At 47.8% G+C, this 19,695-nt stretch overlaps 1 protein-coding gene across 1 annotated transcript in view; it reads right to left on the reverse strand.

Moving 5' to 3' along the window:
- The window catches only part of GALNT17 (polypeptide N-acetylgalactosaminyltransferase 17), a 210,317-nt gene that overhangs the window by 116,420 nt on the left and 74,202 nt on the right, over nucleotides 1–19,695 (reverse strand). The window contains exons 4-5 of the mRNA XM_082068448.1: nucleotides 9,810–9,984; nucleotides 6,696–6,893 (exon numbers count right to left, since the gene is read on the reverse strand). Of these exons, the coding sequence (XP_081924574.1) occupies nucleotides 6,696–6,893; nucleotides 9,810–9,984 (373 nt within the window). The remainder of the gene's footprint in view (nucleotides 1–6,695; nucleotides 6,894–9,809; nucleotides 9,985–19,695) is intronic.

The following is a 19,695-nucleotide window of genomic DNA, read 5'->3' on the forward strand; positions in this document are numbered from 1 at the left end:
AACAAATTGATCCAGACATGAAGATCCACTGAAATAATGTTGTGATGCTGTGGAGGTTCCTCCCAGAGCTCTTGTGCTGCATTGGCTGTTTCAAGGTTTGTGTGGACAAACGTTTTGGGAGGTTCTACTTAAATTTGAGAAGAAACTTGTTGGGGGTGAGGGTGGCAGAGCCTGGCCCAGGCTGCCCAGGGGGGTTGTGGAGTCTCCTTCTGTGCAGACATTCCAACCCGCCTGGACACCTTCCTGTGTAACCTCATCTGGGTGTTCCTGCTCCATGGGGGGATTGCACTGGATGAGCTTCGAGGTCCCTTCCAGCGCCTGGGATTCTGTGAAGTCTCATTGTTAAGACTAAAAGGAACGAACGCATAATTTATTTAATTAAAATTAAAAAAAAACCAAGTTTTCATGCTTTTGAAAGCTGTCATGGGATGATGGCTGCTGGCAGCAGTAAAGCAAGACAATAGCTAGTGGTTCCTTGAATTAAAATACATAAATATACATATAAATATATAATAATATCACCACAAGCCCCTATGGTCTTACTGCAAGTGGAATGCACAGCAAGCACCGTGGGAGACCTCAACACCATTTGCAGCTTATGACTGAAGGAACGGTTTATATAAAACACCACAAGCATTGTGTTAAGCGCTACAATTAGGTGCCTTCTCTCCACTCACATGTTGTACTCAATAACCTAAAACCCTTTTTTTATCTCGACCTCTGCATCATTTACACAAACGGCATGAGCGTTTGCTCTTTCATAAGTGCATTACAGGAACAAATCCATTAGCATTTGTGAGGCTGAGATAACAGGTAATTGGGTGGGTTAATTCAAATTATTTTCATCTTTAAAAAAACCTCAAACCGAACAGCCTCTCTATTCTTTTACAATCCATAACTCTCAAAACTGATCTCCTCCTCACAGTGATCTTAATACTAATTAAATTAGCTTTTGTCTTCCAAGATAGGTCAAGATTAAGTACCACACAGAACAGCTGCAGCAAAGCCCCGGTCAACATGTGGCCAAACCCACTCATGGGCTTGGAAAGAGGCTTCTTGTCACCTCTGAAGTCACCTGAGGATTTTTCTTCAGCCCCAATATGTTTTAGGGGTTCATTGACTAATGGAAATACCCAGCAATGCTTCTGCCTCTTGGACTCAACCAAGCATGGAAAATGCAAAGTGAAAGTCAGGAAATGCACCATATTCTAAATAATCGATTGTTTGGGACCAGCAGGGTCACAGCGCTGCTGATGGACTCGCCAAATAAACAGCAGAGATTCCAGTTTCTTTTCTCTGCGGTGGGAGATGTGAGCTACTGCCGGTAGAAAAGCGCGATGACCCCAATTTCCACGCTCAGGTGAGTGTCCCTTGTCCCCAGGGCTGCTCCACACGCACGATGTGCTCGCGCGGCTTCTCCAAGAGACACAGATGCAAGGATGCATTTAATTGTTTTCCTGAATCAGACCCCTGGAGCCATCAACATCGCACACATGTAATTATAAATCACGAGTCTTCCAACTGAAGTGCAATCAGCACATTGAGCCATAAATCTTCCCGATACCAGTCATTTCTCCAAAGCTGCTTTTTTGACCAAACCTGATGCAGGATGAATTAAACAGGTCAGGCGGAAGAAATGGCCAGTGTTGAGGTTTGCAGCCCAGCGATGCGGCGGCAGCGGATGGGATTTGTACCCCGAGAAGCCCCAAAAAACTCACATTTTGCAGGTGGGAAATGAAGCAGAGAGGGCAGATCCCACCATGGGATACCCCATTTCCAGACCAGCTCACCAACCTGCAACGCCAAAGACCTTTTTTGGACTTTCTATGGGACACGGAAAGAATCTTCTGCTTTATGTTATCACTCGTTTACTGGACTCTCAATAAACACCAATCAATGTATATCATGAATGACAAAGGGCCAGGTAAATCCTGGCTACATCTAGAGCAAGCATGTCCAAATATATATGTGTATATATTCATTAGCGCCATTTGAACTTGGAAGCCAAGACACCCCTGCGAAAGCTCACACTGATGAAGATCAGGATCTATATGACGACTGTTTCAAATGTCACTTACTGTCTTGCCTCTTCAGCGAAAACTAATTTAGACATGATACATGAGGCTATAATCACAATTTTATCTCCTTGGCAGAGGAGTCTGGAAGCCTGGCAAGGAAATGCGGCTGTGAAATACATGTACAACTGAGAGCTAAGACTGCGAGGATCTTTGTGTATCAGGATTTTAAATGGTAACGGGAGAAAAAAAATACGAAACAATAGATATTACAGAATACAGGTATTACACCAGCATCCCTCCTAGGCATTAGGGAAATTATTGGATAAAGCAGGAGGCTGGAGCCAGTCTGAGACTGGGTTTAGATGGGTTTCATGCCATCAGCTCTCTTTGCCTGAATAATTATATCTTGTGAATTATCCATGAGAGAAAATTGCCTCCAAACGTATCCACACATCTGTCTGTCTCCAGCCTCCGCTGCCGAGTGTTGGTGGGGACTGAGTACACACACAGGGGTTAATAAACACACAGGAACATCCCCCCACGCAGGGAACTTCTCCTGGGGCTGCAACGATCCCCAAGAGGGTAAAAACAACAAAAGAATAAACTGCCTTGCTTTGCTCCCACTCTTTTACCTTAACAAGTCTCTAAAAAATTAATGTACCTCTGGATACTATAATTTCAGAATTTCCTCTAATCCCATGCATAATTACACGGGGCACTGCATTTGTATCCCTTTCATGCAAATATTGCCATAAAGTGCATAGTTTTCGTAGCATTATATGACCAAAAAAAGAACTGCAGTCATTTATTTCTGGCCTGTATGCGGTTACACAACATAATACAATGAGACAGTATTTTTCATTAGCTTTTTGTTGTGGACACTACCCATTTATCTTTCTCACAATCCTTCCCCCAGTGCATGTTAACTATGTTATTTTAGTAGGGTGTTTAATTATTTAAGGTGGCTGGGAGGCTCTCCCAGCGCCCGTGTGCTTCCAACCCCGCACACACCACGGGCTCGAGCAGCAGCGTCCATGGTCCAGACGCCTTTAACAAAATCAAACAGACAATCACTCCGGGGGCTCCATAAACCTTCTCCGAGCTCTAATTCATCTGTGGTTCAACTCAGCGCTCAAGAGCGTGAGAGTCGGTCTGAAGATGGAGCAGTATTTGCCTGACCATCGCCATCAAGAACTTAGAGAACCAAGGCCCTGATGGAAAGAACGCATGGGCAATGATTTGGAGAGAGGCCCGAGGAGCAGCATTATGTTGTACTGTTTCTTGGATATGGGGGGGCTCCTGCTGACAATGGCTGCTGTGTGGACTTCACCTGCTGCTTCAGCCAAACCAGCCCCAGCCTCCTGAAAGCTGTTGTTATCAGGGTCTCTTCGACCCAGGGACAAGAGCTGCTGTCCAGAGATGTGTTCTCACCTGCAGCCTCAGTCACACGTGTCCCCACTTACAGTATCACAGTATCACAGTATGTTTGGGATTGGAAGGGACCTCAAAAGATCATCTAGTCCAATCCCCCCATGGAGCAGGAACGCCCAGATGAGGTCGCACAGGAACATGTCCAGGCGGGTTGGAATGTCTGCAGAGAAGGAGACTCCACAACCCCCCTGGGCAGCCTGGGCCAGTGTCTGTCACCCTTACTGAGAAGAAGTTTTTTCTCAAATTTAAGTGGAACCTCTTGTGTTCCAGCTTGATCCTATTACCCCTTGTCCTATCATTGTTTGCCACCAAGAAGAGCCTGGCTCCATCCTCGTGGCACTCACCCTTTATATATTTATAAACATTAATAAGGTCACCCCTTAGTCTCCTCCAAACTAAAGAGACCCAGCTCCCTCAGCCTTTCTTCATAAGGGAGATGCTCCACTCCCTTCAGCATCTTTGTTGCCCTGCGCTGGACTCTCTCCAGCAGTTCCCTGTCCTGCTGGAACTGAGGGGCCACAACTGGACACAATATTCCAGGTGTGGTCTCACCAGGGCAGAGTAGAGGGGCAGGAGAACCTCTCTCGATCTACTAACCACCCCCCAAACAATGGCCAAAGAAAAGGAGCATGGCCAGAAGCTCGCCAAGGGTCCTGAAGTCACCCAATGGACCAGAGAAAGACCCCTGAATGCTGCACACGTAAGCGTTGGCAAAAGAAAGCGTGAATCTTTCGAGCTTGCCCAGTATGAGCATGGGTTGCGAAATTAAGGCGGAGACTGGCCTGAAACAATGGGAGCAAGGGGGGGGTGAAGAAGCATAAAAGATGACTCCAGAATGGACACTGATTGAAGATCTTCCCACCAGAGGATCCCGAACCACGACAGAGGACCGGCCGGACTCCACGGGACCGGAGACCAGAGGGAGCTTCTGGAACTGGACTGGTGAGAAACGCAACCTCATTTCTCATCTTTAGTTTTACTTTTCCCTATTTCTTTTCCCTTTTCTTTTTCTTACTCTCTCTCTCTATCACGTGCCGCTTTACGGGCAAATTAATAAAGTAACGCTGCTTGATTGGAATTATAACCCCTTGGCATTTTGGTTGCCTTAATTTTGCACTTCAAAATCAAGGTAAAAGAACCATCATGAGTCCATCACCAAATGGGCCGTGACAAAGAGACAAGGGGATGACAAGGATACAGATGCCATGGGGCTCCCAGCATTCCCAAAAGGGATGTGACTGGCACAGAAAGGCTGCAGGAACTCCTGAGCAGACTGATAAACCTCTCGTACCTCCCAGTTCCTCCTAAGCCGTAATTGTTTGCAATTGGCTTAAATGCAGAAATAGGATGCTAACTATCCTGCCCACATTTTAGCACCATCCATAGATAAATATATATATATATTTTAAAGATAAAACAACCACTAGAACAACCTAATATGGCCATTGTGCCCAACAGAAGACAACTCCCATGGCAAAGCCTTCACTTCTATAGCAGGGGATCAGAAGCACATAAAACACCAAAGCAGCACTCAAAGCTCAGCAGTGCTTGCTGGCTCCCAGCATTGAACCCAGGAAAAACAGTGTGGTGGTACCCTGCTTTCCCCAAAATAAGACCTACCCCAAAAATAAGCCCTAGCATGATTTTTCAGGATGCTCAGAATATAAGCCCTACTCCAAAAATCAGGTCTAGTTACAGTTCATGAAAAAAACCCTATCAATTTAAATTGTGTCCAGGTAGCTATTCATGTAAAAAGGTAGTAAGTTTTGGAGCAAAAATTAATATAAGACCCTTACTTTCAGGGAAACGGGGTAGATGTGTCAGTGCCCAACATCGCTGTGACCCCCTCCGCACTCCCGCCTTGGCGGCCGCCTTTGTAAACTGGTTCATATCTGGGCAGCCTGGGGCAAAGCTACACCCTAAAAACCTGACAGCCCCACTCTGCCTCTTCACAGCCACCCAGCCCTTCGGCTGCCAGAGCTCTGCTCCGCCTCCTCCTCCTCCATCACTCACTCCTCTCCCACCTCCTTCCCTTCTCAGCTCCCCTGCCATCAAACACCAACACTGCATGTGCCCAAAGCCTGTTTCTCCAAATTACAGCGGATTAATCTAACAAAAGAGCCTGTTTGTTCTTCCCTGCAACACCTTCTTGACTTTGACAACCCCCGGCAGAGAGGTTTATCCCACCAGGGACGGTCAGTTTTATCACCCTCCGGAGGCAGCAGTTTGGGCACCGCACACTCACACCTCACAAAGGCTTTTCAATTCCTCACCTGTGTGTACCCCAGCCATTCAGCCTCTCTTAACAAGTCCAGCATCTTGCATTCGGTTAAAATAACTGTGTATTCCTCAAAGACTTGATGCTTATCCAGCATAAACTGTCAGTCCCTCCACTGATGGATAAATGTGTTCTCTGGAGCAAGGGAGCCCACAAGAACAAAAAGGTCCCTCTGTCACTAATCTCAGCTTCCAGGGATTCAATAATTGAGCAATTTTGGTTCCGGATTCAGATCAGGTGTGGATTTGCACGCACGCATCTGTTAGATGCCTGAGGACAAGCCTTCTCCATATTAACCAAGGTAGGAGCAATGGATCCTCTTCACCTGGCCAGACACCACTCCTGATCACAGCGTCACTTCTGGGAATCAGGGCTGCCAAGGGAAAACCGGTGACCCCCGCACACAGAGCAGCCCAGTCTCCTCTGTTTGCGCTTCCCTCCCCTCCCGCTTTTGTTTTGTCCAAAGGGGCTTTTCCCACACCTGAAATCAGGAGGGGCTGGGGGCGACACTTGAGAGCTGCCAGCCCTGTACAATGAAGCGTTACAACAACCTGAGATACATTTTTACAGCATGCCCCGAGAGAACATGTACTCTTTATTCAAGAAACACCAGCACTGTATTTCAGGAATTCACACTCAGTTCATTACACAGGAATAATCACCTCATTCTTTATGATTTGCAAAAACTTAATGCTGTAATTAAGGTAAAGCAACTTTGCCACATGCAGTTAAACATAAGACTGTACAAATCTATGCAGTTCCCATATTTCCCCAGTGTTTTTGCATATTGTAACAAAATAATAACCCTTTCCAAATCTCTTCACCCTCACAAAACCCCTCCTGGCTTGTGATAGAGCCTCTCTGAGCTGGCTCATGTTATGATGCTGTATCCAACCCCTCCAACCCTTCCTCACTTGATCCTTCTGCTTTTTGCCTCGTTGCACCTCAGCCCGGGCTTTGCCACGTACCTGATGGGCAGCGAGGGGTCCCCGGCGTCCCACCAGTCCTTGGGGGGGCTGATGTACATGCACCACAGCTCCCAGCTGTACCCGTGCGCCGAGTTCTCATAACGCTGCACCTCAAAGTTGTCCTGCTTGATGTTGTCTATGGAGGGGAGAATGACCCTTCTCCGGTTCTCCTGAATCCGTGAGAGGACGGGCTCAGCCCTGAGCAGTGAAGAAAAAGCACAGGAAGACACTTAATTTCTTCCATAATTTGCAGATGGACACTGTGGCTTTTGTATAGCTTTTGCACTTAAATGAGGGGTAGAAAACAGGCGTTCTTGTCACCAAGAAGGTGCCACCAGGACGCAGGGGCCACGCACTTTGGAGGGTTTTAGTGCTCTCCTACACAACCGACTACACGAACTCACAGCCCAGCTGAAACTATCAGCACAAGGAAAGGACTATTTCCACAAACTGCGGTGTTCAGCTGGGGAAATGTACTAAAGCCTCTGAAACTGGACCCCATCTCCTCCTGCAGAGTTAGTACGCTGTGTTTTCTCTGACAGCCAATGACAGGACAAGGGGCAATGGATGCAAACTGCAACACAGGAGGTTCCACTTAAAGATGAGAAGAAACTTTTTCCTGGTGAGGGTGGCAGAGCCTGGCCCAGGCTGCCCAGGGAGGTTGTGGAGTCTCCTTCTGTGCAGACATTCCAACCCGCCTGGACACCTTCCTGTGTAACCTCATCTGGGTGTTCCTGCTCCATGGGGGGATTGCACTGGATGAGCTTTCCAGGGCCCTTCCAACCCCTGACATTCTGGGATTCTCTGGTGTGCTGCTTTGAAAAAAAGCAATATTAAATAATAATTCCATATTCTGAACTTTCTAATTTTCAAAATGTTCGTGTTTTTAACCCGAGCTTTCCTGACATCTTTACTAAGGTAGCAATGAAGTCAGACAGTCCACTAATCCAGTTTTACAGCCAGGAAAAGGTGCTTGATGAACACCCGGAGACCCTTTTCATACAAGAACTACGGACCATCAAAAGCCTCGAGGGACAACAAGGAGTCGGCTCTTGCCACAGTGGGTAGTTAAGATGTAGAACACCTTGCGATGTGTTTTAGAACAATTTCTTCCCCAAAGGGCTGTGGGGCATTGGAACAGGCTGCCCAGGGCAGTGCTGGAGTCACCATCCCTGGAGGGTTGGACAGACGGACATGAGGTTCTCAGGGACACGGGGCAGTGCCAGGGGTGGGTTATAGTTGGACTCTACGATCACAAGGGTGTTTTCCAACCTAAATGATTCTATGAATGCTTTAAGTTTACATGGGCTCGACAGGCAATAGGTAAAAACTCATGAGAAATGCAACGACGGTTGCTAAATACATAGAAGCCGTGCCTGCTTCGCATCTGCACATCAGTGGACTTTCGTAGCACGCTCTGAAGGAATGCTGCATGTGCCAGCCCTACCCATATATGCTTTCCTAGGCTTGCAGCTACACTTAGCAGCACACCAGGAGGTTAAACAGACCCTGGGTTTGCTGCAGCGCAGCTGCTCTCATGTGCGGCTGTTCCCCTGCACCGTTACCCTGTGTAAAGCCCCGATGTGCAGCTGCAGGGTAACCGCACACATCCCTGTGCTGTCACGCATGAGTGGGCACCCTGCACGAAAACATGGTCCACAGGCTGGGAACCCTGATCCTGCAAAATCCAAAAAACAATGTCCCTGGGCAGAACAGGGTGCATTCTTAAAAGCGGGACTATCTGAAGAACCTTTTTTAACTTGGAACACAGTTTGAGGGACCATATCTGGACTCTACAGCTACAAAATTCTGCCCTGGGCCATGCAGACGTGCCCAGAGCAGGGGTGTGCACGGCTCGCTCTGCCAACACCACGAGGAACTTCCAGTCCCAGTGTCTCCAGTGACAGCAGCGGGTACCTAACACCAGGGCGACTCAGGCCCACACTGCAGAAAAGCTCTACCCCTAGAAAATCTGTTTCAGGAGCTCAGTAAATAGGAGCTTTCTCTGTGCATCAATAAAATCAGGTGTGAGGACTTAATGACCTGGAGAGAGGAATGTTTAGTTGGGAACACAGATATCAAGGTGAGATATGGCTCCTAAATCCACCCTTCAGCTGCGTTGTCATTACAAATAATGGGGTGTCTACGTGGAACTCTGTTTGCAGCTGCTCAAGTCTTTTTCTTGTGGATGTTACTGTGTTCAAATCAGATGTAAGTTAATTTCTTCTACCTCCACTTTTCTAAACACAGACCATTTACTTTTTACATTTGGTAAGAGGAAACACAAAAACCAACTCACAGGCTCCTCTCGTGATCTCAACTCAAGCTTAAGCCACTTGAACTCAAATGTTTTGCATCTCTGAGAAAATCCTTATGAAACACCTTTGGTCCTTCTGCCCCTCTGCACTTATTCAAGCGGCAGAAGAAACCAATCAATCTAAACCATGTAAGGCTTCCTCAGTGGGATCCAGCTGCAAAGGGCAGGGAAGCAGGAAACACTTTTGCATTCAATTCATTGCTGTGTGAGCTTTTCTTAAACTTCTAGAAACTACTTAGGGATGAGGGGATGGGAAAGCAACCTGAAAAATATAAACAGGGGCCAGGGGAGGGTAAAGCATAAAGGATAAAAGGAAGGAATAGAAAATGATGACAGAAAACAGAAGTAGCAAAAACTTTTTCTTGTATCCTCTCATCATAGAAATCATAGAATCATTTTGATTGGAAAAGATCTTTAAGATCATCCAGTCCAACTATAACCCACCCCTGGCACTGCCCCATGTCCTGAGAACCTCATGTCCGTCTGTCCAACCCTCCAGGGATGGTGACTCCAGCACTGCCCTGGGCAGCCTGTTCCAATGCCCCACAGCCCTTTGGGGAAGAAATTGTTCCCAGATCCAACCTCAACCTCCCCTGGCGCAACTTGAGGCCGTTTCCTCTGCTCCTGGCGCTTGTTCCTGGGGAGCAGAGCCCAACACCGGCCATGCAGCTCAGAAGGAAGACAGCATTAATAAACCAGTGGACTTGTTTGCAAACGCATCCTCACAAAACAATGGACTGTCCCTTATTTAATGTGTCACACACACTCTAACAGAGACCGCGAGGTCGAGCACTTACCAGCCCGCAGTGAACTCCACGTGAGCATCAAAAAACCCCGTGATCTGGCCAGTGGCAGCTTTCCAGCCCTCGATCCGAGCGCGGATGAGTCCCTCTCTCTTCTGGTTGCGCACCACCTTCACCAGCCCGGGGTAGCGCTTATTGACGTATTCTTCCAGTGGCGCCTTCAGCTCCTCTAGAGGAGAAGTGCCAGAGAAGCCAGTGAGAAGGTGCAACAGTTTTCACCTAAAATAAACCACTTTACTGATGGATACGAGCAGAACGTACTGGAGCCACATATCTCTGAACACCACTGGGAGGGATATAATCATTTAGAGTCAACGGATGCTGATTTGTAAAAGACCCCCTGATGGTGGACTGACTACAACCCTTTCAAAAGAAATTTGAGGTTGCCAAGGACATTGCTGTAGGACAACTAAGGAGCCAAACACTAGTGCTTGGAAGTTCTGACGGAGCTTTGAGCTGAAAGGATTGCTAGAAATGCTGCAAAATCCATCTCAATTGCCTTAAACTGCATCAAAACTGTGCATGAGCGTTACTACCCTTTTTACTCAGCCTCACTACTACGGTCTTGCTGAATGTTTTCCAAGCTTTGCTGCTAGGTTGAAATTCCCCCTGTTTTTATGATTGGATGAAAGAGATTTTTGACTGTGTTCAGAAGGGAACTGCGGATCATTTAATTATGTTGTCTAAACCTGTATACACGCTACAGCTGAGAACATAATGGATCTGTCAGTCTGCACTTGTTACCAGCATCAAACCTCGTGATAGTCACAAGTATTGAGTATAAATGACACACAGGACTTTGAACGGGGAAGCATACAAAATGTTACAATAAAATACTAGTATGATTTTTCAAAAAAATTGGAAAAAAGCTAGTGTTTTGCCAGAAACCTTAGTCTTTTTACTTCCCAGTGCATCAGTTAAATGCACAAAGATCACTGATGCAACACGGTCTATAAAGGTTCAGCAATGCCACTGTCTATCAACACACACTCTTAACGCCATGAAAGCAGCTCCTGAGAAAGTCTTTTATCCCTATGAGGCTCCAGGAGAGATAAAATTAAGATATGGTCCATGACCCCCAAATTATAGTCAACTACTCCCCACACATACTCCCTCCCAGACAAAAGAAGAAAAAAGTCACCATTAATATAATGCACAGGGTAAAATATTTGAGATATATGAGCGCAGGTGGGTTTCTAAATGAAGGAAAAATGCCAAAGGAGAGCAAAAGAGTAAAGAGCAAGTCCCATCTGCTGGGCTTAGCCCGAGAAATCATCAAAGGAAAAGGGATTATCTGCTGCCTTCCCTTCCACGCCTCTTCCGAGCACAGAAAATGTGCTTTCTTCAGACTGCCTTTCTGGGATGGTTCCCCTCACATATCAATTTCCCCAAAGTCTCATTTCTTTTTTATGCTGAAGTAGGAATAAAAAGAATAAAGCAAATGAGCCCCTTCCTCAATTCAAAGCATCTGCATCACATACATACATAACTCAGCAACTTCTATTTCATGCTGAGCCACTCGGAGAAAACCCAACATTTTATGGAGACAACAGCTCTCCCGAATGGTTTAAGGAGACAGAGACACAGATTTTTTTGACAGCCGAAATCCCACAAGCAGAGCACTGGCAGCTGACGTGGATTTGTCAGACGGTGAGTCGTTAATGCTGCAGACCACGGTGTTACAGGTTAGATGGAACAATTAAACAAGTTTCAAATTGAAGTTTTAAGCTCAGTTGAAGGAAAACAGGGAAAAACCTCACGGGAATTCTTTGAGAGAGAAACAGGGAAGAATTGTAACATCATGTCTCAAAGGTAGTGAAGGGTGAAGCCCAAGAGGTTCCTACACCCACCACACTGTATGCTGCACATCAGCAGAAACTCCCCGGGGAGGCAGAGCCACGTCCTGCTCCTCTCCCAGAGGATGCTGGATGCCAGCAGGTGAGGAGCTGATCTGCTGAGAGCCCCACGGCCGCTGCAGCACCCCCTGCACCTGTGAAACGGCTGAGGTGGCCACGGAGAAGAGCTGGGGAGGATGCTCACGATGAGCATTGTTCTAACACATCATCCTTCATTGGGTGAGGCCAGATTGCTCCTGTTCTGCCCACACCTCACAGTACAGCCACCCCTAACAGGCTGCTAAGTGGAATCACAGAATCATTTTGGTTGGAAAAGATCTTCAAGATCATTGAGTCCAACCATAACCCACCCATAACCCACCCCCTGGCACTGTCCCATGTCCTGAGAACCTCATGTCCGTCTGTCCAACCCTCCAGGGATGGTGACTCCAGCACTGCCCTGGGCAGCCTGTTCCAATGCCCCACAGCCCTTTGGGGAAGAAATTGTTCCAACATCCAACCTCAACCTCCCCTGGCACAACTTGAGGCCGTTTCCTCTCATTCTGTCACCACTCAGATAAAAGCATTAACCAGACATGGGAAATGTGTTATAGACCCTTTCTCTGCTCAGGGCTTTCTGCACAACCTTGCCCAGATTTTTGGGCTTTGCTCCCTGCCAGTCTGGCTCAGCCCCCAGCACACACCTTTTGGGTGAGAATTCAGTTTTCTTACGTGTTCTGTGCAAGCGCTACCAGAGAGGATGGCTGCAGGTCTGTGCAGTCTCTTACCCCTTGGAGCCAGTTTGCAGCTCTGCAGGGGCGAGCATGGTGCACAGCAGCTGCTGAGCACAAGGCCGCTCTTTTGATATCCCAAAATACATACTTGGCACTCAGCAGACACAGGGTTGGGATGAGCTCTGCATTTCATTTCTCTGTATATCCAGAAGCGCAGGTGTGGAAAATTCAGTATCAGGTATCAAAAGTGAAATGCAAATCTCCGGGAATGCACCGCAAAACTGCCGTTCGAGTACCAAGAGAGCCCTGGCCCCAGTGTCCCCCTGTCAGGGAGTAGGACTGACGTGGCTGTGGTGAAAGCCATGGGTCAAAGCCCAACTCTGGCACAGCCGCATCAGTGGATGTTGATCCATGGGACCAGACATGCTCAGCTCCCTCCACGTGAACTCCAGGGGGCTGCAAATCATAACTCACTCATGCTTAATCTTAACCCAAGTCATTTAAAATTATTCCTAATTTTACCCTGTGTTTTCCTTCACTTGGCAGTGACTTCGTCAAGCGCCACTGGCCTAAGAGGAAAACAACTGGCGGCGGCTCTGATGAGCGCTGTCAGAACTGGCTGCAGGCTGAGGATGTGGAGAGCTGTTGCACTAAGGTCAGTAGCAGCAAAGCTTTTCATCTGTCATATTAACTTAAGAAATCTTTCATTCCCAACTACTGAATCTTTGCAGCACATCCCAGAGCTGTAATAGGAAGGCTGGGAGGTCTGAAGGAGAATGCCAGGAGTTAAGTGACTTCCACTGATGGACAATAGCAGATACTCTTGCTGGAGGGACTTAGCTTTCACACAAACGGGTAACCCGGCCTTTGGACCTGCTATTTGCAGGACTTCATGCAAACTACAGCAGGGGAGAAAGCATCTCACAGCTCAGATAACTTAGAATCATAGAATCATTTTAGTTGGAAAAGCCCTTTAAGATGATCGAGTCCAACCATTCCCCAGCCCTGGCACTGCCCCATGTCCTGAGAACCTCATCTCCGTCTGTCCAGCCCTCCAGGGATGGTGACTCCAGCACTGCCCTGGGCAGCCTGTTCCAATGCCCCACAGCCCTTTGGGGAAGAAATTGTTCCCCACATCCAACCTCACCCTCCCCTGGCGCAACTTGAGGCCGTTTCCTCTGCTCCTGGCGCTTGTTCCTGGGGAGCAGAGCCCGACCCCCCTGGCTCCAAGCTCCTTTCAGGCAGTTCAGAGATCAGAAGGTCTCCCCTCAGCTCCTGTTCTCCAGCTGAACCCCCCAGGTCCCTCAGCCGCTCCCATCACACTTGTGCTCCAGCCCCTCATCACCTTTGTCACCCTTCTTGCTGCCATTGTCCTCCCCGCTGCCTTGCACAGGGTTGTAGCCGGGCTTGGGCCCCTTCAGCTCATGGCTGAAAATGAGAATCTCCATTAGATACTGAACCAATGATGATTTTAGCATGACCATCAGTGCAGTGTTCACAAGCTGAAACTCTGGACGCAAAATAATGCCAAAGAAAGTCAGGAGCCAAGATGGGAGCAGAGCGGTGGGTCCCCAGCTCACCTTCATCCTTCCTTACCAAAGAACCACTTATTTAGGCCACATACTTGTGAGGTATCTGTGAGTGGATCTACAAGGGCTACACAACCAGCAATTTCATCCCAACTAAGCTCTGCAATGGAATCCAGAGACTCCGTTCTCCTCTGGTCCACCTGACACTCTTCCCTACCACACTCACACATCCTTTGAGACAACCTAGAGCACCATCCTTCAGAGTACCCCCAGGTCATTCCTAAGTCATGGTTATCAAGGATGTAATCAATACCTGCACATGGAGGCATTTGTGAACGTCTGGTCTCTGTCATTGCACTTCCAGGGAAGATTTGCAGAGAGAAACCCTATTGAAAACACCAGCAGATTCCATTTCAATCCTGCCTTTTGTTCTCCACCTGTCCATATTGATCTTCAATGAAGTGAAAGCCCAAAGAACTACAATCCAATAGACTTGTTGCTCTATTAAAAAAAACAGCATCTGCCAGCTGCAATTAATTATGTTATCCATTGCAAAGTATTTTGTCACCTACATGAGCTTTCTGGCAAATAGGGCTGCCAGAGAAACGGATGCCACTAAAAGTGACCATGTCACGGACATCAGACCAGAAGCAACCGCAGGAACATCCATTGCTCAAGTGTTTCACACCATAAATCCTGCCCAAATAAGCCCAAATCCCCTTGAAATCCCCAGAACTAAAGGTGGGAACAGCCTGGTGCCACACAAAGAAAGGAGTAAAGACCAACGGTACCAAAGGAGCTCAAGGAAATACCCACAGCAGAAAATCTCTGATCCGACAATGGCCGGGTGGTCCTGGGGACGAACTGCACCTCCTCTACACCCCTAAAGAAAACACGGTTGTGCTTGCCAGGCTGAGCTAGGTGGCAAAATTCCACAGAGCCCCAGGCTGTTATCAGCACCCCTGAAATCAGGAGGACACGGGAGGGGGGGCTGGGAGGGCTCCGGTGCCATGGGAGACACCCTGTCCCACGCTCCCTCAAACACTAAAGCCACTGGGGGCTGGGTTTCTGCTGCACAAACTCACAAAAGAAACTCCTTCAACAGGCAATAAAGGGATATGAGAATTTTTGCAACGAGACTCAGAGCCAGGTGACAGAGCCACCAAGATGCTGAAGGGAGTGGAGCATCTCCCATGTGAGGAAAGGCTGAGGGAGCTGGGGCTCTGGAGCTGGACAAGAGGAGACTGAGGGGGGACTCATTCATGGGGATCAATAGGGAAAGGGTGAGTGTCAGGAGGATGGAGCCAGGCTCTTCTCAGTGACAACCAATGATAGGACAAGGGGCAATGGGTGCAAACTGGAACACAGGAGGTTCCACTTAAATTTGAGAAGAAACTTGTTCCCGCTGAGTGTGCCAGAGCCTGGCCCAGGCTGCCCAGGGAGGTTGTGGAGTCTCCTTCTCTGCAGACATTCCAACCCGCCTGGACACCTTCCTGTGTAACCTCATCTGGGTGTTCCTGCTCCATGGGGGGATTGCACTGGATGAGCTTTCCAGGTCCCTTCCAGTCCCTGACATCCTGTGATTCTGTGATTCCAAAGCTTTTGACATTTGCTTGCAAATATTAAAGAGCAAACTACAAAATGAAGAGCAAGCGCATGAATCGGGTCTCACGCAGCGTTCCAGGCAAAGCTGGACCCACCCAGTGCATTTCCCTGCGAGTCTCTGGTTCATCTGGTTTACCAAAAGCCAAATAAGAGACAAACCAAGGTTTGCTGCTCCGCTCCTCAGGCTGGCAGGGCCTGAAAACCTCAGACCTGAAACACTGGTGGGACAACACCAGGTCAGCTGCAATTAAGTAACACATTTGAGCAACTAAAATAATTAGGCCCTTGGGTTGGAGCAGCACCTCGGGAAAGCCGAGATATGACTCAGCTTCTTGCAATTCTGTTAAAACCTTCCTCTAAACACAAACACGCAAAATGCAGCTCCCCAGAGAACATGCACAAACCATTGTTGTTGCTGTTGAAATGAGCTGCAAAACAAGAAAGGGATAGATCAAGTCCCAGCTAATACGTTACACCGAGGTAAATTACAACCCGTAGCATGGTCTCCCTGAGTGCAGCCAGCTCCTTTACGCAGGCTTTTATCCCAAGGTTTTCTTTTAGACTAAGAGGTTTCCTTCCAAGAGATATCATCCCAGATTAAAAACACTGAAAGACAGACAGAAGAAAAAAAAAGCAAAATAAAGAAAGCAGGTGATGATTAAGCAAGAGACTCAGACAAAGTGTGCGGCTGCGAGATAACGTAACATCTCAGGGGCACGCTGCTGTATGTCTCCAACAACCCAGGAAAAATGTTATCACTCGGAAACACAACCTGCGCACTGGCTTTGTAATTACACCCCTGCAACAAACACAAACAAAAGCGGCCTCCAAAAAAGGTCTTTATGAAGAATAATGTGCAGCTCAAGGGAGAAAGGGGTTCAAACTACAACTCCCCAAGCTTTTTCCTTCAAGGAGGGATTTTTTTTTTCCCATTACAATAGATTGGTATCTTTTATCTATTTACAGCTCAGATATAAAGAATCAAAATGACTGTGTTTACTAACTTTTCATCTCTTTGAGCACTTTTATGTTGTGCGGTGCTGTTGTACATACCGCGTTACAACAAAGATAAGAACGAGAAGCGTCTAATGAGTCTTCAGAAGCAGCTTGTTCCAGTCTGAAAACTACAAAACGCCAAAAGGTTTTGATGGTGTCTGTAACTGCTGAGTGGTCTCCCCGAAGAGTAAATCACAGCCAGGGGTGCTCAGGGCCTGCGGTTCCAACCTCCATCTCCAGGACTAATTGTAAAACTTGGAGTTGACTTGGAAATCCCAGAGGCCTTTTAACACTTGCTTTGGGAACGTGCTTTGTTCTTCAATCACCGAACAAGCTGTATTTCCTCTTCATGGCTGTGTAAAGTGCTCTCTGCCGAATCCCACACAGAACCCCCCAGAGCCACAACTTGCACGAGCCTTTAGAAAATGTCCCAGGAGTTGCTTCTTGTAATGCCTCAGAGTACAAACACAGCTACTGGGTTTGAGCTCCGGCTCTACAAGGCCAGCCTGCTTTCAGCTGTCTAAAACTGAGCCCAAGGGCTCTGCCCATCTCAGACACACGCGGCTGCTCACAACAGGCTGCGCTAATTCCTCCTCTTGTTCAGCGACAGCCGCTCGAGTCGCACCCACACAACCACATCCTCTGCTCAGCGCTGGTGCCTGATCCTCCGGGATTCATCTCTAAATCTTAGAGCTTACAAGAAACTATCTTCCTGTAATTATTTTCTTGTAGAAGCCAAATCCATACATTGCCAATGACTGTTTGTAATATCCAAAGCATCAACTATATGATGTTGCTATTGCTGCTTACAATTATTTCCTACCATTAGTGGGAACTATACAACGATGTTATTGCCATTAATAATTCTTGGCTGTCATTGAAGTTCCTTGATGGTGCAGAGAATGAATGCACGGGTCCCAGAGAGATGGTCTGGTTTGTATCATTTCTTTTACATGAGAAAACTAGATTATTACACGCTTGGGAGGAGCTCTCCATAAACATCTGCCAAGCTACCTCATTATCTTCCTTCAAATCCCTCCTTAAAAATCTCATTTGTCATGATGCCTACAAAGACTCAACAGCATAGTACGGGCATTACTAACTACCCATAGCAGCCAACAGCATCTCCCCATCCCCTGCGCCCACTCTCCTCGTACGATGCCGTCTCAAGGTTTCTGATACGGAGACACCCTGGTGTTCAGGTGTTGGACAACCCTCAGCACAACCCTGGCCCAGCACTGGGGACCCTGGATGCTCATGATCGCGATATAATCAATGTATCCCACTGGCAGGATGCAGAGGGCACGGTGCCTGGGTGTGCAAGGAGACTGCGATTTCCCCACGTGATGGGGACTGAGTTTTGAGCAGAGCCTGTTACAACAGGAAAAGGGGTGATGGTTTTAAACTAAAGGAGGGAGATTCAGGCTGGACATGAGGAAGGAACTGTTGCCCCTGGGGGTGGTGAGAGCCTGGCCCAGGTTGGCCAGAGAGGTGGTGGCTGAACCATCCCTGGAGACATCCCAGGCCAGGCTGGACGGGGCTCTGAGCAACCTGAGCTGGTGAAGATGTCCCTGCTCATGGCAGGGGGGACTGGGGGAGCTGGGAAGACCCTTCAACACAAACTATTCTATGATTCTAGGATACATTAATTTGTCCCTCAGTTTAAGGTCACCTACCTGCATCTGCCACCCTGGCCGCTGGGTGCCCCAGGACACTCCAGCACAAGCCGGGTGGCCTGGCTGGCCTGCACAGCACCAGGACGAAACCCCAGGGCTGGAACCGCTTGAGCACACAACGGGCTTTGGCCACCTGCCTTGCCACCCTGTCACCCACCGGCCACCAGGCAGCCCCACCACCAGAGCCCCCCAGCACCAGCAGCAAACAGCCAGGGACGATGGCACCTTGTAATCTCAGCAGTGGAAAAAGGGATTTAATCCTGCGTTCTCGCTGCCAGCTGCAGCTTCAGCTGCCTGGGGGGCAATTCTTTTAGAAATTATTCATTTCATTGTCCTGTGCCTTTCAGCAGTGGCTCCAGAGCACTTGACTCCAGAGCACTTGCTACATACTGAGTGATGGGTGGGGGCCGTTTAGAAACATATTTCTTTGTGCATGGGCAGAGAAGCTCAATAATTATTACCAATGGGTTCTCTTTTTAAAGAGTGCTCTTCTCTTCACCCCATTGATATGATAAAATTTGGAGAGGAACATCTCATTTTAGCTTTTCAAACCCCTAAGTACTGGGCAATGCTAAATACTGCAGCGACAGGTCACCTGCACTTTCTCTGCACAAGCCAAGCGTCCCAGCTCTGAAATCCCAGTGCTCCACTGGTGCACATCACCCCAGCTTTTGTACCAAAGCTGCTGCGATTTCCATCAGCTGAGGAGCTGCCCTCCGGTTTCTTTTACTGGTAATTATAATTCATCAGCTTTCTATGGTGCTCATTACCGTGGTGTTTGAGTGCCTGTTTTTGCAGGCTTGAGTAGCTTGCTGTACACCAGCTCGTCTCATTGCAGACAAACGAGCAGCCTCTCAGGCTCCCTCTGGAAACGAGCTCTGCACATCCCGCACCCTCCCTGATCTTCCTTTCTGATCACAGCACCCATGGCACATGTCTATTATTTTTTAGAGTAATATTAAAAACATGCAGCACAAATAAAGAAGGATCAAAGTAACTTCACCATTTGCTGTTCTTCATAAAGATTTTTAACTACTCTAATGACACCATCCAACTGTATATTGGGAAAAACAAATCTTGCAAGCATCAGAGTCTGAAAATGCTTCCACGTGAAACCACCTCCTGCGGTTTGTTGTTATTAGAAGCCAGGGGGAAGGTTTTGCAACAGTGAGCAAGAGTGGGTTGAACCTAATGACATGTGTGACACGGGAAACCAAACATCCCCTCTGTGTCTTGTCATGGCCTCACTTGTGCAGGTTTGGTGTGTTTGCTTCCTCTTCTCCCTCTTTACTCATCCTTCTCACATCAAAAACACATTATGAGAGGAATGAGGGCCTCTGCAGAGTCCCAGCCACTTACAAAGCCTGGGACTTTATTCTACAGATAGGGAAACCGAGGCACACACAAAGAAAATGTCTCATTTAACAACACCGCAAGGGGTCAAAGCAGAAATAGCTCACTAGGCTCCAGGCTCTTGTTCCTCAACTCTGTGAGAGGTGCATCCC

This window comes from Streptopelia decaocto (assembly GCF_964273445.1).
Source record: "Streptopelia decaocto genome assembly, chromosome: 18".
Taxonomy (NCBI): Eukaryota; Metazoa; Chordata; class Aves; order Columbiformes; family Columbidae; genus Streptopelia; species Streptopelia decaocto.